The following is a 27,841-nucleotide window of genomic DNA, read 5'->3' on the forward strand; positions in this document are numbered from 1 at the left end:
GAGTTTGGCTTTGACCTCAGATGTAATAATTTCTATGTCCATATCCTTGCTCCTATTAGCCACCCAGCCACTGCCCCCAAGCCCCTCACTAACCTTGTTAAAAACTGAGGCAAAGTATTCATGTTAGTGTTGGGCCATGCCTAGATCATCTTTAATCTCTACCTATCCTCAGTGCTTAGTGGTCCCACTTCTTCTTTCCTTGTTTTCTTTTTATTTGTATGGCTAACGAACCTTTTCCTGTTGGTTTTCATTTCCTTTGCAAAGTCCAACTCTGCCTGACTTTTGGCAGTTCTCACTATATCCCGACACTCTCTGACCTCCAAGAGGTAGCTTTCCATGCTGATCCATCCCTTCTTCCATTCCTTGTAGGCTTTCTCCTAATAACCTGTTTCAGATGCTTGTTCATCCAGTTTGATCTGCAGACCTTCCCTATGAATCTGTCCCGCCCCCACTCCTTGCTTGGGATGCAGGCTTCAGAGAGCTTCTGCACCTTTGACTTAAAGTAATTCCAAGCCTCCTCCACAATCAGATCCTTAATTTCGTCAGTCCAGTCCACTTCCCTGACTAATTCCCTGAATTTTTTTTTAAAAGTTTGCCTTTCAGGTACCCTAGTTGCAGCCCTATTATTGTTTATCCTTCCGTTTAGTTTAAACTGAATTAACTCATGATACCTTCAAATCCCTGTCTGAATTCCATCATTATCTCTAGCTGCATTTCTAATCCTTTGAATCTTTTCTGCCATGAGCTCTATCAGGCAATATTTCATGCGTAAGTAGCTTCCATCAGATACTCACTCAAGGATGAAATACATCCCGCAGCTTCTACTTCTGACCATCTTCTTTGTCTCCTCTCCTCCTGGGGCTACGTCTACTTCTGCCTCAGCTAGTCATTGCTGTTTTCTCTTCCTAGCCCCCCTACTCCTGAAGAAAAAGAAGACACAAATCCCCTTAAAAGTCTTACCTACAAACTCACGCAGAAACTCCCCTCTTAGCTGTTTGCTGCTCTACTGTTTGCTAGTGATTTGCTTTTAAATCTTGCCAAACTAGATCAGCACCGCCCCTTCCTCACAGTCATGGAGTTAACCTTTGAGGTATGTGAATGCAGTAGAAATTACAGGTATCAAAATCATAACTACTGTGTAATCACACTGTAATTGCTGTGAACTGTAGTGGTTGTATTGTATAGTGTAACCAAATTAAGGTTTGCTTGGAACGATCAGAAAAGATCAAGCCAGAGGAACAGGTCTGATCACGCACAGACTCCATTAGAACTACACCTGTTTGCCTCAGCTGCGGGCTGGCCCCATGACTTGGTTCAGGTGTGAGGCTTGGTGGGTCTGCTGGTGCACTCCATGTCCCTACCCCCTCGGGTTCTTTCAATCAACTACCAGACCTAAGTTGGTTCAAACCTCCCACCCCCCGTTTGAGTCGTCTGGTTTATTCACTCATTCTGCAGAGGGCAACTCACTTATTTAGTGGCTCATGTTCACTCTCAGTCTGGGCCCTAGCCAGGTTCCTCCCCCATTCTGGGGGCCCCAGCCCTTCTCTTGGACCTGGGTTGTACTTTAGGAATGGGACAGAGGGATTGTCCAAAGAAAGGAGCCCCTTAGCTCACCTTCTTGGAGCTGGAGTAGTACTTTAGGCCAGCTGTAGAACTGCAGGCAGCTTCTCCTCAGCTGGACCTTTTCCTGATCAGTCCTTCTATCCTCCGGCTGGCAGGGATCACCAGGCAGACCTGCCCCTGCTGCTGTCCTCTCCCTACTAACTCAGGGCCCTACAGGAGCCTTCTCAATCCCTGCAGAGATGTGCCCTGCTATGAGAGAGGAGGCAGTATTTATGCTGGTCCTTTTCTCCCAGCTCATCCCCAGTTGCTTGGGGGTGGGGTGGGGGGGAGCCTCACCCCACTTCTCTACAAGGCTCCTGATGCTGGGCTCTTGAAGATACAGTGATATCATTTCCTCCTGCTCACCAGTGGTTGCTGGGACCTCTTCCTCTCTCTCCACATTCCCCACTTTGGTCCTTATACTGGCCCTTTCAAGCCCTAAAAGGACCATGCCACATGGTAGGCTGGGCCGACCACCAGGCACTACTGCCTTTAAGGGGCAGACTACCCCATCATAGATTTCTGTGGAGCTAGACCCAGTTACACCAGTTGGGGATTTGGCCTACTGAGTTCCATTGATCTAATTTCAAAGTACTTGGAAGCGGGGAATAGGACAGCACTTTCTGTTCAGCAACCAAAGTCACACTGCCATGGAGATAGGAAAGACAAGGTCCTTGAGTCTCTGAAGAGACAGGTGCGAAGGCAGCTTCCAGCCCGTGCACCTAGAACTTATTCTTGTGCTGAGGCAATCGTACCGAGGAAAGGGGTATTAATATTTTACTTGCAAACGAAAGAAAGTTCAATCATAGGAGCTGGAAATGGAAAAGCCCGGATAGGCCACGGAGGGAGGAATGACCACAAGGAATTGAGGTCTGAGTGTCCCCCACTGTTGGTGTGTGTGCGTTACAGGTCTCCCCCTCTTGTCCTCAATCCACAGAGGATATGAGTCTGTTACAGCCACAGCCAGGGACGGCTGGGTCCTTAGCTCAAGTTGTAACTGCTAGTGTTTTTGCTCACGAGGTCCCCAGTGTGTCAATCAAGATACCAAATGCCACAGAAGTGGGGGGCTCATCCAGGATTCGAGCTGCGGTGGGCCTCAGACACTTGAGATAAGCTTCCTTCATCGGAAGCCTGGTTACCAGGAACTCCTGAGATCTATTCTGCCTGTGCCTTTGGGCAAATCACTCAAGGGCTCTGTGTGACCTAGTAGCATTGACCAATGTCTACTGGCTAGCATATATATCATATTAATAATATGTATGATCTGCACCGTATATTTGTGTGTGTATTAGTATGCATTAAGCACAAATAGCATTACACACAAATATTATAACTGAGATATAGCCTAAATGGGCCTATACCTTTACAATAATCCGGTTCTCTTACGCAAAGTATCCCATAACACCTTGCATTAGGGGAAGTAAGCTTTGGCTTAAATAGACAGGAAAGCTGTCAGATTCAGGACATATGAGTATTTTACCATAGCAACAGGTAGGGAGTTATTCTCACAGGCCAGTACTGGAATGTCCCAAAAGAAGATAACAAGAGAGATGATTAGTCTATCCTGGTACAAACCTAGAAGGTACTTTCCCAGACCAGTACCTGGAATTCTGATGTGCAAAACCTCGATAAGGAAAGGAATAGAACAAGAAGTTAAGAAACTGGGCCGAACTGATTGGGTGAACTTTAGTGACTTGTAAAGAAATATGTACTGTAAAATCATCCTATAAATATTACCAGCTGCAATGTGTAGCTTGGAGAGCACACCTTCTGTGTAAGGCAAATGTAATAATGCTGCATGAGACAGCTTCCCAGAGCCGGGTATCATATAGAACTCTTGTCCTGGGCGGGCTTGTTATTGGCTCCTTGCAATAAACCTGACTGACATTGGTTATTTGGTCTCTTGAGTAAATTTCATAATGAACCAAAGAGTGGTCAAGCAATTGACTACACAATTTATGAACAGTGGATGGAGCGCTGGGCTAGGAACCAGGAGACCTGGCTTCTCTTCCTGGTTCTGCCACTGCCCTGCTCTGTGACCTTCGGCAAATCACTTCACTTCCCTGCACTTTAATTTCTCTATCATTCACATGGAGATAATGATGTTTTCTTCCTTTTGTGAAGCACTTTGAGATCTACAGCTGAAGCATGTCATAAAAGAGCCAGTATCTCTTCTTATTAACCTCTCTGTAACTATTTCCGAATAATTTAAATGGGAGTGAGGAAATGCACCTGCCCCTCTGGGGTCTGGGGCGGATTCTCTGGGTCAGATCTCTGTAGTGCTTAGAGGAAGTGATGTGCTATGCGCCTGCTGGCTGATATTGTTTGTTAGGAATCTGGTTTACTTAGGGTCTGTCGTCCCCCCCAGCTGGACTTGTGGACTCCAGTATGGGACACTGGACCAGATTCCTCCCTGGTGTCACTCCGCTGACTCCAATTAAGCTTCACCGGGGAGAAATCTGACCAGCCCCGGTTGCTAGATGCGGGCCTGGGTTCGATTCCCTGCTCTGCCACTGACCTCTTGTGAGACCGTCAGCGAGTCACTTAGTCTTTGTGTCTTAGTCACTTAGTCTTAGTCATGTAGTCTCTGTGCCTCAGTTCTCCACTTGTGCAATGGGCATAATAGCTCTGCCCTGCCTCCCAGGGAGGTTTGATACATTAACATTTTGAGGTGCTCAGATACTGCGGTGACAAGGGCCAGATAGGTAGGTGGGGCCCAAACTGAGAGGGGCTTTCAAACACTACAGGAAATATGAAAACTGGAGGATGGATTCAGCTGAGAGTAGTTTGTAAATCCTGCGGCTAGGGGATAAAACCAAAGTCAGCCGTCTGGTAGATAGATGGGCCCAAGCTGACTGGAATCTCCCCCTGCTCTTCCCCCACACACTGAAGCACAGTCCGCCCTCCAGCGAACCATAGTGGCTGTTTGAGGAGTCCCAGCAATGCCCCGTGACCATTCAGGCTGAGGCATGAAGCAGAATTGAGTACCCAGTTGAAACCGTAGGGCATGCTAAGCACACAGCAGCGTGGGCACCGGGGCTCGTGCCCCGACTCTTGAGAAAGCTGCCCTCAGATCTGCGTCGTTTCCTTGTGCTCCCCCTCCCTGTTTGTTTTAGGGCCTGAACCTCCTTCCCCGACCCATCTCTGATTTCCACTGGGGAAGGACCAGGAATCTGCTGGCTGGCTGGAGCAGCAATGCCCCTTCCAGCTCCTTCCTCTCACCCTGGGTCTCGTCTTCCTCCCTGAACAGAATCCCTCTTTAGCAAGTGCTGCTTGCACCTAACGGCCGGTGACCAGATGTCCCGATGTTATAGGGACCGTCCCGATTTTTGGGTCTTTTTCTTATATAGGCTCCTATTACTGCCCAGCCCCTGTCCCGATTTTTCACATTTGCTGTCTGGTCACCCTAACCTAACCATGGATTGGCTGGCTCAGCTGCAGGCCAGAGCCTCGCGACTGGATGCTGGGATTAGCACCTAGTTTGCAACAGTCATGCAACGGAGCCCCGGCCACTAGGTGCTACCATAATACAATTAACGAACAACTCTGATCAGAAGGACAGCAGGAGTCCACATCCTCTGTTTCCAATCGCATCCTCAAGCATGGCCTGGAGGCGGCAGCTTCTCAAGGAGATAATTCTGTCTCCCCATTGAAAGTGGAGTCAAAAATTCTGTGCTGGCAGATCTGGGGCAGAATTTAACGACGTCAGGTTTTTTTTTTTCTCCCCCTCTGAAGTGAGATGCATCTGAGACGGCTGCCTTTGCTTTTTTCCCCCTAACCGCAGGCGTTTACGAACCATTCTCCGCTGCATCCATGCTCCCGTTTTCATATTTCCTGTGGTGTTTGAAAGCCCCTCTCACAATTGCTCACTCAGAGGCATTTTTTATATATAGCTATATAATTAAGTTTAAATGAGACCAAGTTCGCTCTCTCTTTTTCCCCCCCCTTTCCTCAATCTGTTAAGAAATGTGCTCTGTGAGGGGATAAAGCAGGAACTGTCTGGTGCAGGTAAAGAGGAACAAGGGTTTTAGCCTCTTTCCTTCTCCCCAGGCTCCAAAATATCATCTCTCACGCTCCACCCAACATCAGGTTCCCTGCTGCAATAGGGACATTAAGCATGGTCTTCCTTCCAAAGACTGTAAGCTTTTTGGAGCAGGAACTGTCTACTACTTTGTACAGGGCCTAGTGGGCATAATAGGGTCCTGTTCTTGAGATTGGTCCCTACGCGTCACTGTAATAAACCCGATTAATAGTCATCATAAATGGGAATGTCAAAGTAACCACCCAATCTCTTCAAGACCACATTCATTTCCCATTTTGTAGGATTACATTTACTCTCTGTGCGTTGTACTCACACACCATGTATATACATGCATGCACCCACACTGTACATACATAGACACGTGCTTACATATGTTGCCTGTCTCTGTCACGCACACACACAGCGTACGTCTGTGGAGAAAGCACATTTTCCAGCTAGCCCGTGTATGCACATAGCACGAACTGCACAAGTCCTACAGACACTAAACGTATGAGGCATGTGTGCATGGTACCTGTTGCACAAAGCACACACATGTCGTGCAGGCTAAACCAAAAACCTGAGCGCTTTATTGCATTTCCAGATTTTGAATCAGAATCCAGTTTCAACTTCCTTTAGCTCTGTTGTTCTCAGCCTTGTTCTTCCTATAATCTTTTGAGACAACAGAGAGAGAAAAAAAGTGTGGGCTCTCTCCTCTGATAATTTTCAAATCCCCTGTTTCTCTCTCTCTCTGTACATCCACGCTCTCAAGGCACTAAGGAAGGGATAGTGGCTGTGACCTCATAAAGCTGGATCCCAAATAGAGCTGGTCAGGAAACTTTTTTTTTTTTTTTTTTGGTTTCCATTGATGAAACATCATTAACATTTTCTTCTCAAGTTCTCATAATTTCATCAAAAACCTGAAACCTACGAAAATCCAATATAGTCCTAAATATAGAGCTATCGGTATAGCGGTACAAATCTGAGGTGTAAAATCAGCCAGTGGGCACTGGGAAAGAAGCCCTCTTTGTGAGATCTGAGCATCTGCACCCAAAGGTAACCCCCGCTGAGTCTCAGCTACCCGTTTCCCCACCTTTGGGGCAGCGTGTCTCTGCTTCTCCTGGCTCATCCCTTGTCCTTCCCGGTATTCTCAGGATGGTCACAGTTCTCTAGGGGCCAATCCCAGGCATGCTCGCTGTACCGTCACGACTCTCCAGATCACTTACGGGTCTCTTGCAACGTCACTAGAGCTCATTGAAAATTTTCCTCCAGAGCAGTTTTTTCCTTTGGAAAATGAACTTTCATTGAAATCTGAAGGTTTCACAGGAATGTTTTCAATGATACTTTAATTGCAAACATGTCAAAATAATTGGTGCTTTCTTGTTTTGTTTTTCTGTCTAAATAGTTTGATGCATTCAAAATGTTTTGACTTTCCTGTTTTGATTCACTGCATATCGACTTTTCTGTTATATTAAAATATTAATGGTATCATAGCTGATATTTAATATGATAGGTGTCTTATTTGTTAATTTATATTATAATGTTTTGGCATTACAAAATGTTTTGACGTTTCCAAATCTTCGAGTTTTCAGAATTTCCCTTTTGTGAGCAGCTTTGACTTTTTGTTCTCATTTGCACGGAATTAAAACCAATTTTGAAACGTCACCAGTTCCTACAGACTAGAAATCCCATTTGCCAGCCACTTCTCGTCAGCGCATGACAACATTGCGTCGTGCCAGTCTGTCACGGGCGTGACCCTTTGGGCACACTCAATAGTGTCAAAGCTAGTTCTGCCAGCCCCATGACTTCTAATCCAAGGGGTACCCACCTGGCACCCCCACGCTCTGTTTCTGTCTCAGACCCACATGCACTATCTACAAAGTTTCCTTTCTCTAATAGGTTCTGGACCAACCCTACTTGTAAATTTCATTGCATTCTGCGTAGCTTTGAGGCACCTGTGCACGGTCCATGCATTTACCACACAGACATGTAACCTAATGTAGCGTGATCTGGGCGGACTGTTGAGGGAGAGGCAATGCACGTGAAATAAAGGGGAGGTAAAGGGAGGGAGGAGAAAGGTGTAGCATGAGAAATTGTCTTTGAAGCCATTAGTAATGATCTCTGCAGGGCCCCTTCTCTCTCACTCGATCTCACACACACACACACACACACACACACTCTCTTATCCTGTCAGGCACTTGCTTGCTGGCTCTCCCGCTCTGTCTCTGATTCACACTTAGCCCTCCCTACGTCAAGGTGTAGGGTATGCATGGAATGAGAAGGAGGAGGCAGGATCCTGGCTTTGCCCCTCCTCCCCGGTCCCCATGCATGCTGGCCAGCTACATGGAGAGATGTAGCCGCACGTGCACAACTGTCTCTGCAAAGACGGGCGACTCCTCCCAGGACCCCCACTGGGAAATGGCAGCTCTGCTCAGTCCCTTGCTGGGCTGGGCCTAATTGGAACAACTGACTTTCCACCCTCCCATGCAGCGTGAGCCGATTGGCATGGAGTGCCGGGTTTCCTTAGCTGACATGCTATATAAGTTCCCATCGGGGTTAGGCTGTCATTCCCCCTAAAACAAGGAGTAAATCAACCCAGTGCTAATCAAAGATGATTGGCAGTTGCTAATAGGAGCTCAATTGTACAGCCTCTTCTTAGAAAGCCAAGCTGAGTATATTGTAGTCTTTCTTGGATCAGGGATTGTCAACACCTCTGAGTCCTCGTGGGAGCTGCATGCTCTAACCCCCTTCCCTTCTTTGCCTCAGTCTCATTGCTCGCATGCATCCCTAAAATGATCCTCGTAATGTTAATTAGCTGGATTAATTAACAGGCTTCTTTCTAAGTCATTGTGCTTTCTGTGGTAGCAAATATTGGCTGTATCAAGCATCGAGGCTCAGCAGTGCAATGGTGGATACATTCAAATGAGTGCAGAGCGGCAGGCTATGGGGTGTGCATGGAAGCAGGTGTCAATGAGTGTGTGAAGATGGCTGCACCCTACTTCCATGATGTTACACGCGCAATCTGACCACTCTTATTGTGCTGCTGAGAGCAGGTTGGCTCTTACAGAAGGAAGTGTGACTTTTGTTAAGTGTGTGTGTGTGTGTGTGTGTGTAAATAGGGTTTGGGGTTTAGAAGGTGATCCCAGCATGTGAAACCCCAGCCCTATAGAGCTTCTTGCTCACTAATACATGATCACGGTGCTTTGTCCATTCTGGTTTTCATCTTTTTAAGCCCTGATTTGTGCACAGTGCCTGTTTTAAGGATGGAGGATCTTAACCCCCTGGAGCAAACAATTGACAAAAGACAACACATCTCTGCGGGGCCCGTTGCTTTGTGTGTGTGTGTGTGTGTCTCATTTCTGCAGCCCTCTGTGTTTGCATGGCAACCTGTCTCCCCCGTCGTTATGCACACCTCCACCTTCTGCTTTGGCTTGGAAGTCCTGATCCTGTGTCCCTGGCATTGCTCGCACATTCAGCCTCACTGCCTTGCTTCCTCGCAAGACACCCCCACCCCCCGGGCCTCCAGGGTGCTGATGCCACTGGAGTGGCCTCTCAGGTAGCATTGCGTGCCTCCAGCCCCAGGCAGCAGCCAGTGTGTGCAGACAGCACTGCAGAAAGGAACGTTAATGGGGGGGAAAAGTTAACCACTTTTAGTGAACTGCAAAAAAGGTTGGTTTTATATTGCTTTATTGGAATATAAAGACAGCATTTATAACCCTTTTAAAGAGGCATAAAAGCAGCTTGGAGACTGGAAAGCTCTCTCCATTTTAAGACAGACAAAGAGAGAAGGAGGGCAAGCGTCGGCCATGTACTGGGGTCAGAACTAACCACGGTTCAGTGCAGGGTTAATTCCTGGAAGAGGTTTCAGAATGTTTGCACTAGCAATGGGCCTGAGTCCAAAGCAACAGACAGACACTCCTCGACTTTGGGGCCATATTTCCGTTAAGCAGATTGGACCCATCTCTAGGCTTTGACGTGTGTTTCCTTTCTGTGTAGCTGCTGAGCTAGTTCCTCAGATCTTCAGGGGAGTGTGGTGAGCGAGTAAGTGTGGTGCATAATGATCTAACCTGTTTTATTTCATTCTCTCTCTTGTCCTCTTTGAATAAATGCCCCTCTGGCTTTGATCTTACTGGAACAAGGAAGTGTGTCTGTAAATGACTTAGGCTACATATCCCTTGGAAGTGAGGGGTGTGATTCCCAGCTCCCCTAAACACACTCAAGCTGCAGCAGCAAATGGAGGCCTGACTAGCCACCTGACTACATACCCCTGGAGTCCAGGCGGACTCGTGTTCGGAGCAGCTAGCCCATGCCACCCCTCACTGCTGCCCATGCTACCATGACAACACTGCTATTTGTAGCACGCTAGCAGCTGGATGAGAGCTAGCGTGAGCATGTCTGGGCTAGCTGGAAGTCACACCGCCAGGTCCAAGTGTAGACGTTGCCTCAGTTTGAGTCTTTGGCGAAAGGCGGAGTTAATTCTTATCCAGCTGGAGCTATTCACTCCCAGAGCAGAGTCACTTTCACGGTGGCACTGAGGCCGTCATGCATAGGTTGGGAGCCTCACTTTTTGCTTCCGATCCTACGTGTGCTTATTATTCTCCCCTTACTTATATTTCAGTTGTACCTAGTAGCTTGTGCTCGGCACTATGCTTACATAGAGTAAGAGGCAGTCCCTGTGCTGGAGAGTGTACAGTCTAAATGGACAAGATTGGTAAAGGGTGGGAGAAAGGAAGTATTGCAAGCCCTATTTTACCTATAGGAAATCAAGGTACAGAGATTAAATGACTCACCCAAGGTCACACAGGGAATCTGTGGGAGAGCTAAGAATTGAATCCAGATCTTCTCGTTCTCAGTCCAGTGTGTTAATCACAAGACGGTTCTTCCGAGGCGACACACACGGGTCAAGCTAAGTATGTGCATAACTCTGGGTGGTGTCTTCACAGTTATTTAAAGCTGGTCAGAAAAAATTCTCATTAAACTTTTTTTTTTTTTTTAAATTTGCCCATTTGTCTAAATTGAAAAGTTTTGTGGGGATGGTACAATTTCAACAACGTTCCAGCCAACTGGTTTCCTGCCAGTTTGCAGGCCCAATTCCTCAGCAGCCCTCCTGCTGGCCTGCCTCGGAGTTGGGGACCACAGGGTTGACGGCTCTGATAGCCCACCAGCCCACCACATCTGCTTGAGGACTCTTGGGGTTTTCACACGTATCTGGGTGTAGGAGTTGGTCAGATGTAGCACTTAAAGAGGGGAGTCGCCCAAACCGATCTTCATAACAGTATCCTGCTGAGGAGAGAGCGGTACCCTGCAACCCTTTCCAGTAACTGAGTGTGCCTTGTTTGTGGTTCTCAGGCGCTGCTCCCCTCTTCCTGCCCTCCCCCCCAATAATCACCCTCCTTGGATTCTGCCTAATGATCCTACATTGCAAAAGAGCAGCAGCTTCTACTTCTACTTCACAGAGAGGAAGTGGCAAGGGAGACCTCCCCTTTTTCTCTGCCCATATTTATCATCATTGTAAGGGGAAAATGCCACTGGAGTGGCAGGTATTAATGCGATTCTCAATGGCAGAGAATCGTCTTTCTTTCATCAGGCTCGGTGTTTAGTGAGGAGGCCAGTGCCCAACCCGGGGGTGGGGGAGGTGTTTATACCTAGAATGATGGAAACCTGCACAAGTTCCTAGTTGAGGCACGCTTGGAAAAGTACCACAAAATGTGGATGTTTCTCTGAACTTGGGGTCAAATGGGGCCTCTCTGTGCGTCTCCCATGGACATGAATGGAGCTGAATCTGTGTAAGTGATAGGAGAATAAAGAAAGCTGCGGGGTGTTTGGATGGTGGGCTTGCTTCAATCTGCTATGGAGACAGAGCCAAGATCCCAAGGCCCCCATTCTGCAAACCGCTCCATATGGGCATCCTCCCACTGAAACCATTGGGGTCTACATGTGGGCACAGGGATCTGTCCCCAGCCGGCAGCCTGCACAATCCAGCCTCTGTGCATGGTTCACAATCTGCATTGCATCCATATTCAGATCTGGGTGTTGGTGATAGCCAGTCTCCAGTCACAAAGTTTGTAAAGTTATTCTACACAGGGCTCCCGTTTCTATCGCCCCTCAGCCTCCTTGTATTTGCTTTTCCCACTAAATATTCATCAGTAACATTTAAGACAAAGGAAAGAGATAATTACAAGGGGAGAGTTTTTTTGAGATATTAAAGGTTAACAGAATTCTTGGCATTTGTGCCTTGTCAATTTCCATGTAATTATGCTCAATTCCCAGAATTCAGAGGCGACTCTGCCTTTTAACTCTCAAAGATGGTACCCCGGGAATTTAATTTATGAGATCATTTCTCAAAAATGTTCAGCTTCAAATCAAGCATCTTGCTTAATAGCATGGTTATTATTAATATTATTCTTGGATGGGGAATGCTACGCGGGTCAGTAGGCCGGCAACGAAAGTAAAATTGACTCCCTGCGACAGTGGTGAGCCTTGCTTTTGTTACTCAGAGTGAATGATTTGTCTGCCCCAGCGCTGTGTGAAATGAAGGGCTGTTACTTGATGATCAGCGAAACAGGAACCTGATGATGAGCCACAGATTTGGTCTTGGTGGAGCATCCGGGAGCAGAGCTGGGTGAACACTGGATGTTTTGATTTGCTGGCAATGGGGAAAAAAAGTGACCCTTTTTATCCCCCCCCAGAAATATTTGAGTAAATCAAAAAGTCAATATTGTGGTAAGATTGAAACAAAATGTTTTGTTTTGACAGTAAACAAATTCATTTAGATTTTCAGGCCTTTTGGCAAAAGCAAAGACCTGAATTCACAAAACAGCTGGAGGAGAGGCTCTCGCCTGCCTGGTAAGCTTTAGCCCAGTGCTTAGGGCACTCTGCTGGGATGGGGAACTCCTTGGTTCGATTCTGCCTCTTGTGGAAAAGGGATTTGAACTTGGTTCCTCTCGTTGAGGGTGAGTACACTGGTCTATGCTGCTGTGGGGCTTTCTCTCTTGTTGAAGCTGTTCTACTTTTTATACATCATTGAAGTGTCATTGGGGGCCCTGGGTCTGCCATTTCTTAGCTGAGCCTCCTAACTACCAGTCTGAGTCTGCCTGGCCCACGGTCTATTCATTGTCATCATGAATGATCATGAACGTCCGGTGTGATTGACAGTGGATAGTTGTCAGGTCAGGGCATGCTACTACAAATAACTATGTAGCGTGGTGGTCAGGGCCCTTACCTAGGCAGTGAGAGAACCGAGTGCAAGTCCCTGCTCTAATGATGCTTTAGTTATTTATATAAAGTGGAACAGCTTCCGGAGGAGAGACTGGTAGAGCCCCACACCAGACTATCCCATAGATTCCCAGATCCAGCCCTCCCCTGCAAGGGGGGACAACCAAGTCCAACTTCTTTCCCCACCTCAGGTAGACCAAACTGAACCTGGATCTCTCATTTCCCCGATGAGCGTCCTAAGCACATCTCCCCAGCTAATAAGAGAGCACCCTTCACCAGCTTCTCTTCTGGTCATTTTTTGAATCCAGTCTTTGTCAAAATGCCTGAAAGCCTCAACAAAGTTGAGGCTTATCAGCGTAAGCTAGCTCTTTAAGGGCATCCTGGGTTGAGCCTCACCTGGGACTAGTTCAGATCTCAATCCAGATGTCATATGATTAATCTCAATCCAGGGGTCATATGATTAGAGCATGTGACCAGGAACTAGGGGTATAAGGGCAGCGTGAGTTCAGGCAGGGGGAAGGACTCAAAGGAGGAATATGTGTGAGTTGTACTTTATAGACTGACTTGCCTTCATTCCCAGGTGGAGGGCCTAGAGGGTCAAAACCTGTGGAGAGCCAGGTGCTGGTGGGAGACTTGTATTATTCTAAAGTTTACATTAATATCCCAGACTTGATGAAGGGGGAGACTTAGTGAGAAAACCTCCACAGTGTAAAGTTTGATTCCCTGGAGAAAAAACGCTGCACCTGAAGCCAGATCTGGTAAGCCCCTGTTACTGGGCTCCATTGTGCTAGGTTCTGTAGACACTTGGGAAAAGACACTCGCTACCCCCAGATAATTTACAGGCTAAGTCTATGGCAAAAGAATAATAAAACCACCCAACTGGAAGCTTTTTGTTTGAGGTTTTTCAAGTTTCACCACACTGCTCCAGTGCTCATGCATGTTTTAGCTGAAGATTTGGTCCTTGTTTTATTTTAGCTTACTCGGCTATTTTCCCCCTCCTACTCCCTATTAAAATTCAGCCTGGAGTGAATTGTAGAGCCCTGAGTTAATGCCATATGCTTATAAAATACTATTAGATGGCTGATGGTGTGCTTTTATCTGACACCAACAGATGTCTCTGGCACCTGGCTCAGCCCTGATCAAATGCAGGTGAGGAAGCAGTGTCTGACTGTGCAATGACTTTTTAAGTGTTCGTTGGTTGCAGTAAGTTCCCAACAATGCCACAAGAAACAGATTTATATAAAAACAATATTGATTTGTACCAGGGAGAGCAAAGATCAATTCTGTTTAATAACTTCCACGGTGCCTATGCTGCTCTGGATTTCCAAGATAACTTCTTTGGACTCCTGATATAAATATTAAAGGGACACGTACAATGGTGTCATGAGGTAAATAAAATAATTGTTTGGGGTTTGCTGGGTAAATGTAGGCAAGCAAAACAGCAGGGCCTTGATCCTCCCATGGGGTGAGGAATGCTTGGACTAAGACTTGAGGGAAGGTGCAAAGACAATTGTGCACACACACCCCCACCCCCCGTCTCCCTCTGAGCCTGTACCCTGGGGCTGTCTGCCCAGTCCATAATACATTAGAGCAGCCTAAAGGTTGCTGTAATCTGCCCCAGCAACATGTGACTGTTATAGCAGCTGGTGGCTATCAACCTACAAGGGCTTACCCCTAGCAACAGTGGCCCTGGTGGGGCTGAAGGGAGATGGTTCAGGATGACTATAGACCACCTGAGGATTCTCACAGGGAAGGGGAATCCTCCACTGGCCACCTAAGCCAGCTGTGCACTACAGGGTAGGAGCTGACTTATTGGGAGCCAATCTTGCAACTTTTAAGGACCTGGCTGTTCCCTCTGCACCCCAGCAGCCCCCTTGGCTGCTAGCAGGCTTTACTTGTGTGAGTAAAAGTCTGCAAGATCAGGCTGTTCGCTCAGCCTCCAAAATAGCCTGTCACAGGCTGGAAAGAGTTAAGTTCCATTTTAACGTAAGAGCCAGACAGCGAAGAAGGGAGAAAGAGACAAAACCAACCCCAAACTGACTAGCTTTTTAAAGGGCAAAGGAAATGTTCTTTTTATGGCCAAGCGCCTAGTGTAAAGTGCAGGGAAGGGAAGGGAAGGACTGGAGCTGCAGAATCCCAGCTAGGCTTTAGGGGAAGGCTCCCAAATGCGCAGTTAATTTAAATTTAATAGGACAGGTACTGTAAGTTTAAATAAATGCCAGTTAAATATTAACTGCATCTTTATTGGGGGATTAACGGACCCTCTTGTATTATGTTTTTTAAACTCAATAAATATGTTGCTAATAATCATCACTCCTCTTCAAATGTGACAGCAGCTGCTGCTGCTACTGCTGAATCTAAATCAAACAATTATTTGGGGCAGCTCCCGAAAAACATTAGCCAGACAAGAGCCGGAGAAGTTTTGGGGTATGGGGAGCCTGGGGATTGTGAGACATGAAGGGGGAGGAGTAAAGGTAAGTCACATTATCACATTAGCCTGCAAAGGGCCAGGCTGTGATGGGAAATTATGGGCAGGGTTTAAAAAAAAAAAAATAAAAACCAGCAGAAGGGAAAGTGAATCACTCCTCAGGTGGAGTTGGGGGATGGAATTAACGGTAATTATTTGGGAACCTCTGAGATCTGACACAGCAGAGTTGCAGTGGACCGTCATCTCTGTTCATGATATGAATTCCTCTGGGGAGGAGAGAGTTCTGAAAGGTCACCAGCCATAGACCATGTGCTATCATTGTTTCCTAATTGGGGCCACTCTTAGCAATGGAAAAAATTAGTCTGTGTCCTGTGTCAGTGCGGAGGGGTGAGAATCCTTTGTATTGTCAATGAATCTTTGTTGTAGACTCTTAGGACCTACTGACTTTAATGGGATGTTCACTTATGTAGCGAGTGTGAGATTTTGAAAAGCACATTTGTAACCCTGAGGAAACGGAGGGATAACATTTAACGTGATTGCGTGAAAGAGGTTGATGCAATAATTGTGTGTGTGTATGTTAAGGGTATTGTATGCATAGGTGTTGCAGTGGCTATTAGAGATGAGTTTTGGACCAATTACGTTTCAGATGAGAGTTGGGAATTTCAAAACTGTATACATGTCCATCCATCGTCAGGTTTTATGCTGTAGTACGTGAACTCAGTGCAGTATCTGAGCTCCTTCCCCATAAAAGAGCTGTAAATTAAAACAAAATGTTGCTCATCTAGTTGTATAAATTGAATATACCAAGAATTTCTGCAGGTGAAATTGTATCTGAAATGAAGTTCTTCCATGTAAGTGGGTATGTATTTTCTGGGTAGGGTTTGGCGGAACTGTGCCAAAAGTTCTCAGAAAAACTGAAATAACGTGAAATTGACCTGGCTTCACTTGACTCACAGCCCTTAATTACAAATGGACAGAGAAACCTTGGCTGTAAATTCTTACATCTGGAACCCGATCCAAAGCGCCTCAAAGTTCAGAAGTGTTCAGATCTAGAGATTTTGCTTCTGCTTATTTCTAGTTTTGCTAAAAACCCCTAGAAGTTCAGTGTGTGTGTTGGAAGGCTTGCAAACCATTCACAAGACCCAGGAGCCATTTTTGCATCAGAGCCGAGTGGGGACGCTAATGCAGGTAGAACTTGGTGGTTTTTACGGAGATTTGCTGTGAATTTAGGGGTGTGTTTGCATGAAAATGCACTTGCTTGAAGTTGAAGGTCATAGCAGAACTGTAAAAAAGCCATGTGAGTTAAGGGTGGAAAGATGTAAATCCTTATGAACTGCTGAATTTTGCACTGTCTGCCTGTCCAATCTCTCTCTCTCTCTGAATTTTGCACTGTCTCTGTCCAATTTCTCTCTAAACATATGAGTAAATATCACCTCAAAAGCATTTTGCTTCACTGATACAGCCAGGATTTCAGCCTGCTTCTCCACACCTTATCTGGACTCTGAAAGCTCCCATCCACTCAGCCTATGACACTGCAAGATCCTCTGCTTTCATTCAGATTGTTTCTATCTCCTTCAGATTCTCCCTGGAGATTTCTCCGTAGACTAGACCCATGAACTCTTGCTTCTCCTGCCCCTTCGCCTTTCCTAGGTTCATCAGTCCATGCAGACCCCTTCCCTCCAGTTTCTGATAATCCCAGGGAAAATACTATCCCAGTTTAGGCTGTCTTTAAATCTCTCTCTCTTATATCTCCCCCCCACACACACACCAATACTATTAGCCAGCCCTCTCCTTGCCAGTCTGTACCTTGCTTTGCAGAGCCTCCTGCACGCCCTGTTTATGGACTCTGCCAGGAAAGGGGGGCAGTTAGCCTTGTTAGAAAGAAGGAACAGGTTGCAGGTATTTTTCTTGTCGTGTTTGCCCTGGGCAGGCAACAGGCACAAGGAAAACAGATCTTTATTGGAGTATGAAGAAAGCCGGGAGAGATCAGAAAAGATTCCACATTCCCTGTTCAGCTCTGTGCCAGTGTGCAAGCACCCTCCCCACGTACACCAGACCCCGGCCTTCTGTTGTGGTCCAAATCCAGCAAAGGAAAATGATTGCTCGTATCCCCAGAGGAACCTACAAAGCTCCCTCTCTTCCGCTGCTGCACAGTCACAGCTGGACTTGACTGCTGGCTCCTCCGCTCCTGGAGCCACAGAATTATTCAATGGAATCTGGATTTCGTTTTCTCTTTTGCTGTTTGTGTGCATGTGTTTATTGTCTGTGGATATTTTTAAAATCGGAACCAATTACAGCGAACGGCGCGGAGATGAGCGGTGACAGGCTCATTTGTTTATACATTGTGTGTGTGCAAGAGGGAGAGACAGGGAAGTGGAGTGGGGAGTCGGTAGGACTTGGTATACGCAGGCTGGATTTGTGTGGGAGAAATGACTTAAGATCATCAGAGCATTGCCAATCACCTATTGCTAGGTAACCCTGCCCCACCTCACTCTATTCCATCCACTCTATTTTATATGTGGCCTCATTCCCGTAGAGTCTGAGCTCTTCATAATTACTGTATTTATCCTCCCAGGTAAAGCTAGTGCTATTATCCCCATTGTACAGATGGGGACTTGAGGCACGGAGAGACTAAGCGACTTGCCCAAGGTCAAAGGGGAAGCCTGTGGCAAAGCAGGGAATTTGACCCAGGGTCTCCCACGTTCCAGGTTAACACCCTAACCGCTGGACCATGCTGCTTCGTGCTTCACCCAATCACAGTGTCACAGATCAGCCAATGAAATTGTGCCCTGATGATCCTGTGCTCCTTTCTTTTGTTTCATTGGTTGAAACTTTTGCCGCTCGGTATCCTGCATTGTGAAGAGCTCTGCATGGTCCGAATTGGTTTAGGGGATGCTTCAGCTCTCCTGCTCTTGTAGCTGAATTAATTTCTCTTTAAACACTGCTCAGATCTTTCTCATATCCCTCCAATCCAGACTCTTCAACATTCCTTTCATCCTCCGTGCCCGAAGCATTATTGCTTCTGACACTGCTCTTTTATATTAAATGGGGAGGGGAGTTGATGCAGAGAGGCTGGCAGTCTGGCCTGTGGAAAGATCACCCCAGGCAGCATGGTGGTGTAGTTAGAGAATGGCACATTTAATGTTTAAAGGCAGCCTTGATTTTGACAAGTGACAGGCTCACTCACTGTTTCCTATCCCATCCCTTTTCATGTGGGAGTCATTCTTCGCTTTGTCTTAATCCACTGGAAAAAGTGATCCAAGGCTGCATGAGAATGAAGAACAGAATGGCTCATAGAGGGCAGGAGTGGGGCATATGGATGAGGACTAGTGTTCCTGTGCTGACTGTCCCTTTATACTAGTGGGGTGTGAAAGATGGGAGGAAGAGCTCCCCATCAGATGCCCACCCAGGACTTGAGAACAGCCAAAGAGAATCCACCCCATGATTTAAACTGAGCCCAGGGCATGCTGTGGTGGGACTTGGAGTCCTAGTGAGAGTTGTACAAGATTCCTGTGATCAATAAATCTCATGCTTTTTATGTGTACTAGAATAACAGCGTCCACATGGAGGGGGTTTACCTGAAAAAAACTCCCCCACCACCATAGACAAGCCTGGAGAGCTTTTGATTTCAGCAGCTCCCACTAACTCAGAATACAATGCAGCACCTTGTGCATTGGGAAACAGGCAGAGAGGGGTTATTCGAATGGCTAAAGGAGAACAGTCTCTTACCAACAGACAGGTCCTGAGCAGCCTGGAGGAGAATTGGAAAGATCTGTGTGAAATAAGAGCAGTTTGCTCTCAGGTTTTTTCTGAGCTGAAAAGCCTCTACACTGCCTCATATCTATCTTCCACTCTGTTTTGTACAGCAGGGTGCAGTGGGGTCCCAATCCTTAGTGGGGCTTTGGGACATTACAACAGTAGAGGTAATAATGAACTAAGTCAGTTTAACCCTTTGTTGGCAGTCATGGGGACCGAATGGACCACTGAGACTAAACTCCTCGTGCCAGTGAGTGTGTCCCTACCACAGCAGGGGGCAAAATAGGAACTTAGGGCTGGAAGGTGCTGTAAAAACACCAAGCTCTCACTTTAAATACTAAAGGTATTCCTGGTCCTGCTTGCAGGCTAGAGGCCTCTGTAAGGAAGTGTACAATCTGGTGGCTCAGCAATCAGTCTGCAGGGAAATAGTAAGGTGGGGTGTGTTGTGTTCCTCCGGTTTGGGAAGCGGCCTGCTCTCTGGTTTTGGGTTCCTGTGCGTGTGATCATGTAGAATTCTAAGAAATAAAGTTGTGTTATGTTGCAACCTTCCAGCCTGAATATTTTATGCTTTTAGCTAACTTTGCTGTATATATGCTGTGAACATAACTGGAGGGACTTCGTGAGTCATGCAGTCCAGTCCCCTGCTATCACAGGCAACCCCATCATAAACATAGCAAGCTCCATCTTAAACTTAGTTAGGTTGTTTGTCCCACTCCTCCTATTGGTAGTCTGTTCCTGAAATGGGGAAGCTGTGGATAAATGTGACTTCTGCCTCTAGGGTTGTCAATCCAGCACCTTCTACCAGTGCTAAATTCAGAGCAAACAATCTTAAAAAAGAAATGGAACAGGAAAGCACAAAGAGACCACAAAGCAATCCCCTTCTCTTGTGACCCATCAGTATGCTCAATAATAATAATAATAAGGCTTTATTTGATAGTGTCTTCTCTACCTGACAAATCTCATAATGTTTGAGAAATTAAACAGCACAGTTAATGAATTAAATAGTACTTTACAGGGGAGTGGGAGACTCAGGGGATTAGTAGCAGGCTACGGATCTTTTCACATCTAGGTCATCGGTTTGAATCCAGCTCGGGTTGGCAGGGATTTAAAAAAAAAACAACCAAAACTCAACGGTGCTATCTAATAGCTGGTAGGTGCCCTGTGTGAAAGGAATTGGGAAGTCTCAGATCAATTCCTGGGTGTCCTCACCATTAAAACCACCATTTCCAGCAGGCAGGAAGGGCTGGACTCTCGCAAGTGCTGGGCACCTGCATCTTGCACTGAGTTCAGTAGGAGTTGTGTGTGCTAAACATCTCTGAAAAGCGGACCCCAGACTGCCAGCTTTATTAGGGGAGAGGCCGAAGGAGCGATTGCGGTTCCTGGCCACTGGCTTGACACTAATGGAGAGTGGGAGACTGGCACTTCAGCTGTCTGCATTGTACCTGTTTGGCTAAATAAAGGACTTCGTTCTCCAGGGCTGTCTACCTGGCACCTTTTACCTGCGGGAAATTGTGCATAAAGATGGCAACACACTGAGCAGCGGGTGGAGGGAGAAGTTACTAGGCATAACACAACTGCGATATGTCCTAAGTAATGAGTTGATTTAAAAAAAAAAAAAGTATTTAGGGATGAAGGGACAGCTCAGTGGTTTGAGCTTTGGCCTGCTAAACCCAGGGTTGCCAGTTCAATCCTTGAGGGGGGCCATTTAGGGATCTGGGGCAAAAATGGGGGATTGGTCCTGCTTTGAGCAGGGGGTTAGACTAGATGACCTCCTGAGGTCCCTTCCAAGCCTGCTATTTTATGATTCTATGAAAGGAGTTGCTGTGGAAGCGCTTGGCAGCCCCCCACAGAGCACTGTTAGGAAGTGCGGTGTTATGGCTCGCGCACACAGGACGGGCAGCCTTGGGTTCTGTTCCTGTGTCTTTTATTGACCCACGGTGCGACCGTGCTGCTCCGTGCCTCAGTTTCCCCACCTGCAAAGTGCTGGGTTCTAAGCCCGAGGTGCTCGGCCAGGCGGTAATTCAGGCTGGCGATGGGCGTGGAGCTTCCCCGCCCTAGAAAGAGCGGCGTGGCCGCTGTAATGCGATGGGGGGGGGGGGCGGAAAGGCGAGCTGGCTCCCCGAGGGGTTGCCGGGGCGGGGGGAGGAGCGGGTCCCAGCCGGCCCGGCGCCGGCGGGGTGAAAGCGGGGGAGCCCCGCCGCCGCCGCCGCGCAGTGCGGCGGGGCCGGAGCCCGAGTGGCGGCCGTGGCCACCCCGGGGGAGCCCGCGCCCGGGCGGGCGGGCGGCGAGGCGGAGCCCCCGGCCGGGAGGCAGCGCGCAGCCGGGCTCCTGCGCGCCCGCCCCGCCGCCGCCTCCTCCCCCTCGCCGAGCCCCGTCGGGGGCAGCCGGGCTCCCGCCCCGCCGCAGGTCGGCGCCCAGCCCGGGGCGGCTGGAGCGTGCGCGGGGCGGCGGCGGCGGCGGCGGAGCGGATTTGCGGTGCCCGGCTCAGGCGCTTTCTCGCGGCCGCCGGGGGAGCCGGTCCCCGACGCCCCGGGGATGGGAGCCGAGCCCCCGTGCTGGGGGCAGGGATTCGCCGGGGCAGCGTGAGAGTCCGGACTGTTGGCAGGAGGAGCCGGCTGGTGAAGCCCGACGCGCCGCTCCCCCCCCTCCCCACCGCGCCTCGGGGCTCCCTTCCTCCTCCTCCTCCCGCGCCCCAGGATCGCCGGGGGCTCCCTGCGGATGCTCGGCGCTCTGCGGCTGGATTGCCAGGGGCTCTGCTAATCTCCGAGGAGCTCCGTGTCTGCCCCGCGCTCCCACCCTGTTTGCTTCTTCCCCCCCCGCCCCGCTGCCCCGTTTCTCCTCGCCGGGGGTGTTTCTGGCCTTTTGGAAAGTCCCTGCTGCCCAGGATGGGGGTCGGCGGGGGCTTAGTCGTGCCCTGGAGGTGCCTCGTCGTCCTCTGTCTCAGGCTGCTCTTCCTTGTGCCCGCAGGAGTGCCCGTGCGCAGCGGGGATGCCACCTTCCCCAAAGCTATGGACAACGTGACCGTCAGGCAAGGGGAGAGCGCCACCCTCAGGTAGGAGCAGATGTTTTTTTCTCTGGGTATCTACAGGGGTCTTGCTCTGTGGGCGCCCCGGCCCCAGGTGCATGCCAGGAGTGGACGCACCCGGCTGAGCCAGGGGCTTTCGATGCCACATTGCCACGGGGGGCGGATGCTGCTTAGCCCAGCCATGTCCTGAGTGGGGCGGGATAAAACCCCCGAGTCGGGGAAGAAAACGTGACGCTGAGTCTGGGGCTCCTGCATTCGGGGCAAGTGGCCTCGTAGTGGGGCAGGCAGGGGGGATGGTTTGCTGTTGGTTCAGAGAGCGCCACGGTGTCTGCAAAGGAATGAAGAGGGAAAACTCTGTCCTCCCCCGCCCCCCCCCCCCCGCCTTGGTACTGGAATGCAGATGCCAGGCAGTGAGATCTGGATGCCAGGCAGGGAGTTACGATTAACTGACACCCCAGTTCCCTTCTTTAAAGTTACTGAAAGGGAAGGGGAGTGGGAATTAGTCTTTACACCTCTGAGTCGGTATCTGCTTGGATTGCCAGCGTGATGTTTAAGGCTCTGGCAATGCTGGGGCTGTGGCCTGGTCACTTTGTAGAACATGTGGGCTTATGTGTTGCCCGTATTTTGGGATCAGGAGAGAGCTGGTCCTCTGAGGCTGGTGTTCCTGTTAAAGATGCCTCCGTGCATGTCCAATGAACATGAGCTGGGATTGTGTGTTTGCAAAGTATAAATGGTCCCTGAAGTTTCTGAGTTCCCAGTTTGGTTTGTAGGCATCCGCAGGCGTGTGGGGAGAGCCAGAAGTGGTCCCTTCTTGGCACAAGAAGGGCAGAGCGATGAGCAGCCATAAAGTGTCAATGATGGGAGGGGTGTCAGTTTGGTGCCAGGCATGGCGGGTGCAAATGCCAGTGTGCCTCGCCTGCAGAACTGCTCATTAAAATCCCATTGTGTGCACGCTCCGGCATGGGGGGTTCCACTCCCTGCAGGCATTAACTCTTCCGAGCGTTTCCCTCCTGCTCTGTTAGCCATGCTAGGGGGCTGTTTAAAGGGAAGAGATGAGCTTTATTCAAGGGATGCAGAGGCTGAGGATGCTGCCAAACACCTAATGTCTCAGATCGCAATCAATGCAATATCTGGGATGTCCTTTACCCAGACACCCATTCCTCCTCTGGCAGCAGACAGACATGCTCATCTAATAGGTCTGTCTCCGATGATGAGGATCTTTGTGTTGTTGTTTTTTTTCTTTTCTTTAAATTATTGGTTTTAATTGCAAGCTTCACAACTGGTGATTAAAACTCTCTGGTGCTCAGGAGCGACTTTTTAGTGGTCGCGTGTTGCACTGGTGATACATGACCGCCTGCGGGGTGTGTCAGGCAAAATCTAAGCTCTCCTACTTCTCTGCGTCAGTGAGTGGAGCAGTGTCAAGGGTGGGCAAAAAGTGGGGCTGGCTCCAGGGCGGAGGCCATGGAATGCTGGTGGAGTGTCTCTTTTGAAGTGGTGCAGGGGAAAGAAATGAAATTAGGGCCATGTACTGCCCCTGGAAACATAAGCAAAATGCCCATGTAGGGACTACACCTCACAGGTTCCACTAATTTGTCTTCTCCAGCTGTGTTGCTGTCAATTCCCTCCTAGCCTGCGCTGGGTTGCTCGCTGCAGGATTCCTGGGTTTTGAGGATCCCAGCAGCAGAAGAGAAGGATGGTTGTCCCTCGGATCTGATCCGCATTAGCCTGGCTGTGTGTGAGGGTGCCCAGTAATGGAAAAACAGGGGCTGACTCAGGACAGGGCTCAGCCTGCTGAGCTCTTTTGGGAGACGCTTGCCCATGACCTGTCCTGACTCCCATCATAAGCAGCACTGCCCAGTGTTCAGAGGCCAGTCCTTCGTTCGTGACCAGAATGCATGCAAAAGGCACAGGAATGTGGGTGACAAGCACAGGGGCTGACAAGGGCATGTGGGCACCAGGCAGCAAAGGTGACAATGGGATACGGATCAGGGGGCTGGCATTGACTGACACCCCAATTCCCTCCCTCCCCACCCCCACCCCCAAGTTACTCAAAGGGAAGGAGAATGTGAATTGGTCTTTATGTCTCTGTGTCAGGTCTGACTAGAGTCACAGCGGGTGGGGGGCTCTGGCAATGCTGGGGGTGTATCCCGGTCACTTTGTTCTAATGTGAATCTGGGCACTCCGCACGTGTGTGAGGATGGGTAGAGGCGAACTTCACTGCGAGTGGTCCTGTGGCATCAGCCTAGAACAAAGGATCAATAGGGTGAGTCAGCAGCTGGGACATTTCCCGTTTTATGAATGAGGCCTGTAGGAAAGAGTGAAAGATCCTGCACATACGTGGGCTGCAACAAAGCCACAGGGAAGGTGGGTTCAGCTGAGCAGGCAGCAGCCGTGGGATTGAATGCATTCAGCCAGCACTCCAGGACAGCAGTGTGCTTTGCTGAGTTAGACCTTAGAGCCCATCCAGCACAGGAGCTGAATGAGAGATGCTGGGAACAGACGTCCACAGACACAAACGCTCGGGCACCAACGTGTGTGAAGAGATGCACATTTACACTTTGCACGCGTTCTCAAGGACATACGAACCATGTGAGCGTAATACCCTTCTAGTGGCCATTGCACATAAAGGATAACTGCCTACTAATGTATCATCTCGTGGAGTTAGTCCTTTTGCTCAAGTGGCAGAGGACTGTGTTTTGGCTGGTTCTGGATTCTACCCTTGCTGATGACCCATGATGAGAATCATCATTCAAGCATTCATACTCTTGGTTACACACACCACGTGTACGCTCACAGATGCCCATGGCCACACATGTGCTTACAGACATGCAAAGCATGCCTGTGCCCTACACCCATATGCCTGAGCATGTGCACCGTGCTCACCTGTGACTTCACACGTGTGCTCCTGTGAGCACACCGGGGCAGTCACAGACACTTGTGGGCACACCCGCTTTGAGCTGTGCAGTGGTTACAGGCTGGTGGGAAAAAGTGCAGGAAAATAACGATTTCCAAGATAGGAAAGCAAAGAAGCATGAGTGTCTCTTGCACTCTCTCCTCAGCCTCCTGGTCCAAAGCCTGATGGCAGAGGCTGGCTCCATGTGTAATTATTGATCTGTTGTTTGAGTTAACTTGTTCTGAATAGTAATGCTCTTCAGAAGCTTGTGCTGATCTGGGTGAGGCCACTGTCCTTCCCCATCCCCACCAATGGGTTTCTCCTCTGACCCTGTAACTGGGCAATGCCTCCTCAACTCCTGGCAGCATGGAAGTTAATGGAAGAAAAGGCTTCATTGTTTCCAGCTGATTTCCATTTGAGCTTGGAAAGCAGCAAACTGCAGCAAAGGAGTCCAAAGGAAGCAGGAGGCTCTGGAGTTTTGTTCTTGTCCTTTCACAACCAGCAAAGGAAACACAAGTTTAATAACTTAGCTGCCAAAGAAGCAGATTCCCTGGGGCACTATGAAAATCCTGGATCCACTCCCCCCACCCAACTTCTGTCGTGTTAGCCAATGATGCTGTTTTAAACTCTGTCCAAGCTGTCCCTGAGAATGAAGTTAATTCAGTGCTTGTGAAAGGCGCCAGATTGACAGCCCTGAGAAGACTGAAGGCCACTCTTTGTCCACAGTGCTGTTACAGCCTGGGCAGTGACCGAGGAAACGCCTCACGCCGCCCCATGCCAACATGCTTCAATCCTGGCATAGAACGATCTCTACCACCCGGTTAAAGAAGGGTCCACTCCTCATGGCCTATTCAGTCCTTGACCTCTCTGCACAGGGGACGAGCTAATGTCTGTTACAGGGTTGTTTAAGGACAGGCACACCTGTCAAGGAGCGACCAGACTGAGTATCCACCAATTGATCAGATCAATGCCAAAGATCATTTTTATTAGATCTGGGTCCTTGACCTGGCTGTCATGACCCTACTGGGGATCATGCATGGGTGTCGGGGGGTCACAACCACCCTGTCCTCCCTGTATTGCTAAATAGGAAAGGGGTCCTGGCTAGATAAAAGGACCTGCTAGGATGGGGTCCCAGATGGAAGAGGCTGAGAACCACTGCATTAGACGGTTCTGAATTATGGGCATTACCTCAAAGGACTGACTCAAATTGGTGGCCTAGATATGAAATGTGTCATTGCCTATTCTGGTCCCCCGTGTGTGTCCCCGCCCAGCTCCAGCACAAGTTGAGGGGGGAGCACAGGGTTTATCTGTACTATAAGACTATTTCCAGGTCCAGTTTCACCCCACCCTGAAGATATTATCTCATACGTGGTGCTGTTAACATTATTCAGTGTTAATGATGGGCCAGGAGGTCCACATCACAGACAAACTAACCTGAGCCTTCACCTGAAACTTGAACCAAGCCCAATCTTTTTGGGGAGTTTTGAAAAAAAGTTTGGTTAATGTTTAAAAAAACAGCAACAACAACAACAAAAGCCTTGATTCTAATCCTACCTGAGCTGGTATAAATCAGTTAGTAGCTTTGCTGGACTCAACGGAGCTACCCTACTGTAAAGCTGACGTGCGATGAGAATTGTTTAGATTTCCAGTAGTAAAGGACTCCTGACACATCATTAATAAATTAACCTCCCAGCAGCATTAGAACAGTCGCTTCCACAAGAAGTCAGCCACCTACAGAAACTCCTTTCAACCTCTTCATTGTAATGGGAAGATTTAGGCCTGTTGTCTTCCTTTCCATTGTCCTCTACGCTTCCCATTTCTAGCTGGACCAGAAGCACTGATATACCATGAATGACACTCCTCTTATCATGTTTCCAGCATGACTGGAATCAGGAAGTGCCTGATGCTGCATGAAAAAAGTCTGCAAGTGGGTGCATTGCCCCGTATCCCGCTGCTTTGTTGCTATAGGGTACGTCTACTCTGCAGCCGGGAGCATGCCTGAACTCCTGGATATGTACTTGGGCAGCTAGCCTGAGCCAGGATCTGTGCTCTCCCCAGCTATGCTGCTATTTTAGCATGCTAGCTCAAGCAGAGCTAGCTTGCCTGTCTCCCTGAGCTGGGAAGCATGCTCCCGGCTGCAATGTACATGTACCTGCAGAGAATATCCATCCTGGCAATTTCACTCCACACTTTAAGCCTTGATCCTGGAATTGCATCAGCATCTAATGACATTTGCACCCATACAGCATCACACTGAAGTCAAGTAGGCCACGGGCCCATGTGGCTCCGATTTCAAGGTTGGGGTAATTTTTTTGCAGGAGTTTTGTACATTTTTTTGCCTGGTTTTGCTGGATGTGGAGTTGAACCCCCTACATTTTTGCTTTTGAATTGAATAACCCAAAATGACCATGCTGAACACAACGGGCTTTTGCCTGGGTTTGGTTCATAGCCCCAGAGTTTCCTGTGGTCTCCACTAAGGCTCTGCAAAACTGCAGCACGGTTTTTCAATGAACCCTTTTGCAACATTTTTCAGGGCTATATTTTGCATATTCCTTTCACCCTATGTTGCACCCCTGGAATAATATTGGGGAAGTGGCAACATGACTCCAATACAAAACAAGCCTGTTTTCACCTGGACTCATAGAGACTACTATGAAACTTCCCAGTTCCTAAGCGAAAAAAGAACCTGGCTCAGAAATAGGCCTGTTTTCTCTGAAAATGGTCCCAGTTGAATATTTCCCACAAACGGACTGATTTCTGATTTGCAACCAATTGGGGGCAGTGCTTAGATTTCGAGCCTTTCACATGTCTGTTCATATTTCACCCAAATCGAGCTTTCACCTAGAACTGAAAAGAGGCTGAAATTCCCTCAAAATGTGTGCTTGGTTCTCTGAAATTCTTGCA

The 27,841-nt window shown here is 48.6% G+C and overlaps 1 protein-coding gene across 11 annotated transcripts in view; it reads left to right on the forward strand.

The window, feature by feature from the left end:
• The window catches only part of NTM (neurotrimin), a 680,436-nt gene that overhangs the window by 376,424 nt on the left and 276,171 nt on the right, over positions 1-27,841 (forward strand). For 5 of the 11 annotated variants that reach the window (XM_084612039.1, XM_084612043.1, XM_084612044.1 and 2 more), the window contains exon 2: positions 21,987-22,071. In XM_084612039.1, the coding sequence (XP_084468165.1) occupies positions 21,987-22,071 (85 nt within the window). Of the gene's footprint in view, positions 1-20,903; positions 20,957-21,531; positions 21,638-21,667; positions 22,072-27,841 lie in introns of those variants that run through there. The other 6 variants (XM_084612036.1, XM_084612040.1, XM_084612041.1 and 3 more) reach the window with 4 other exon arrangements.

The sequence above is a fragment of the Lepidochelys olivacea genome (genome assembly GCF_965140295.1).
Source record: "Lepidochelys olivacea isolate rLepOli2 genome assembly, chromosome: 22".
In the NCBI taxonomy this organism is placed as follows: Eukaryota; Metazoa; Chordata; order Testudines; family Cheloniidae; genus Lepidochelys; species Lepidochelys olivacea.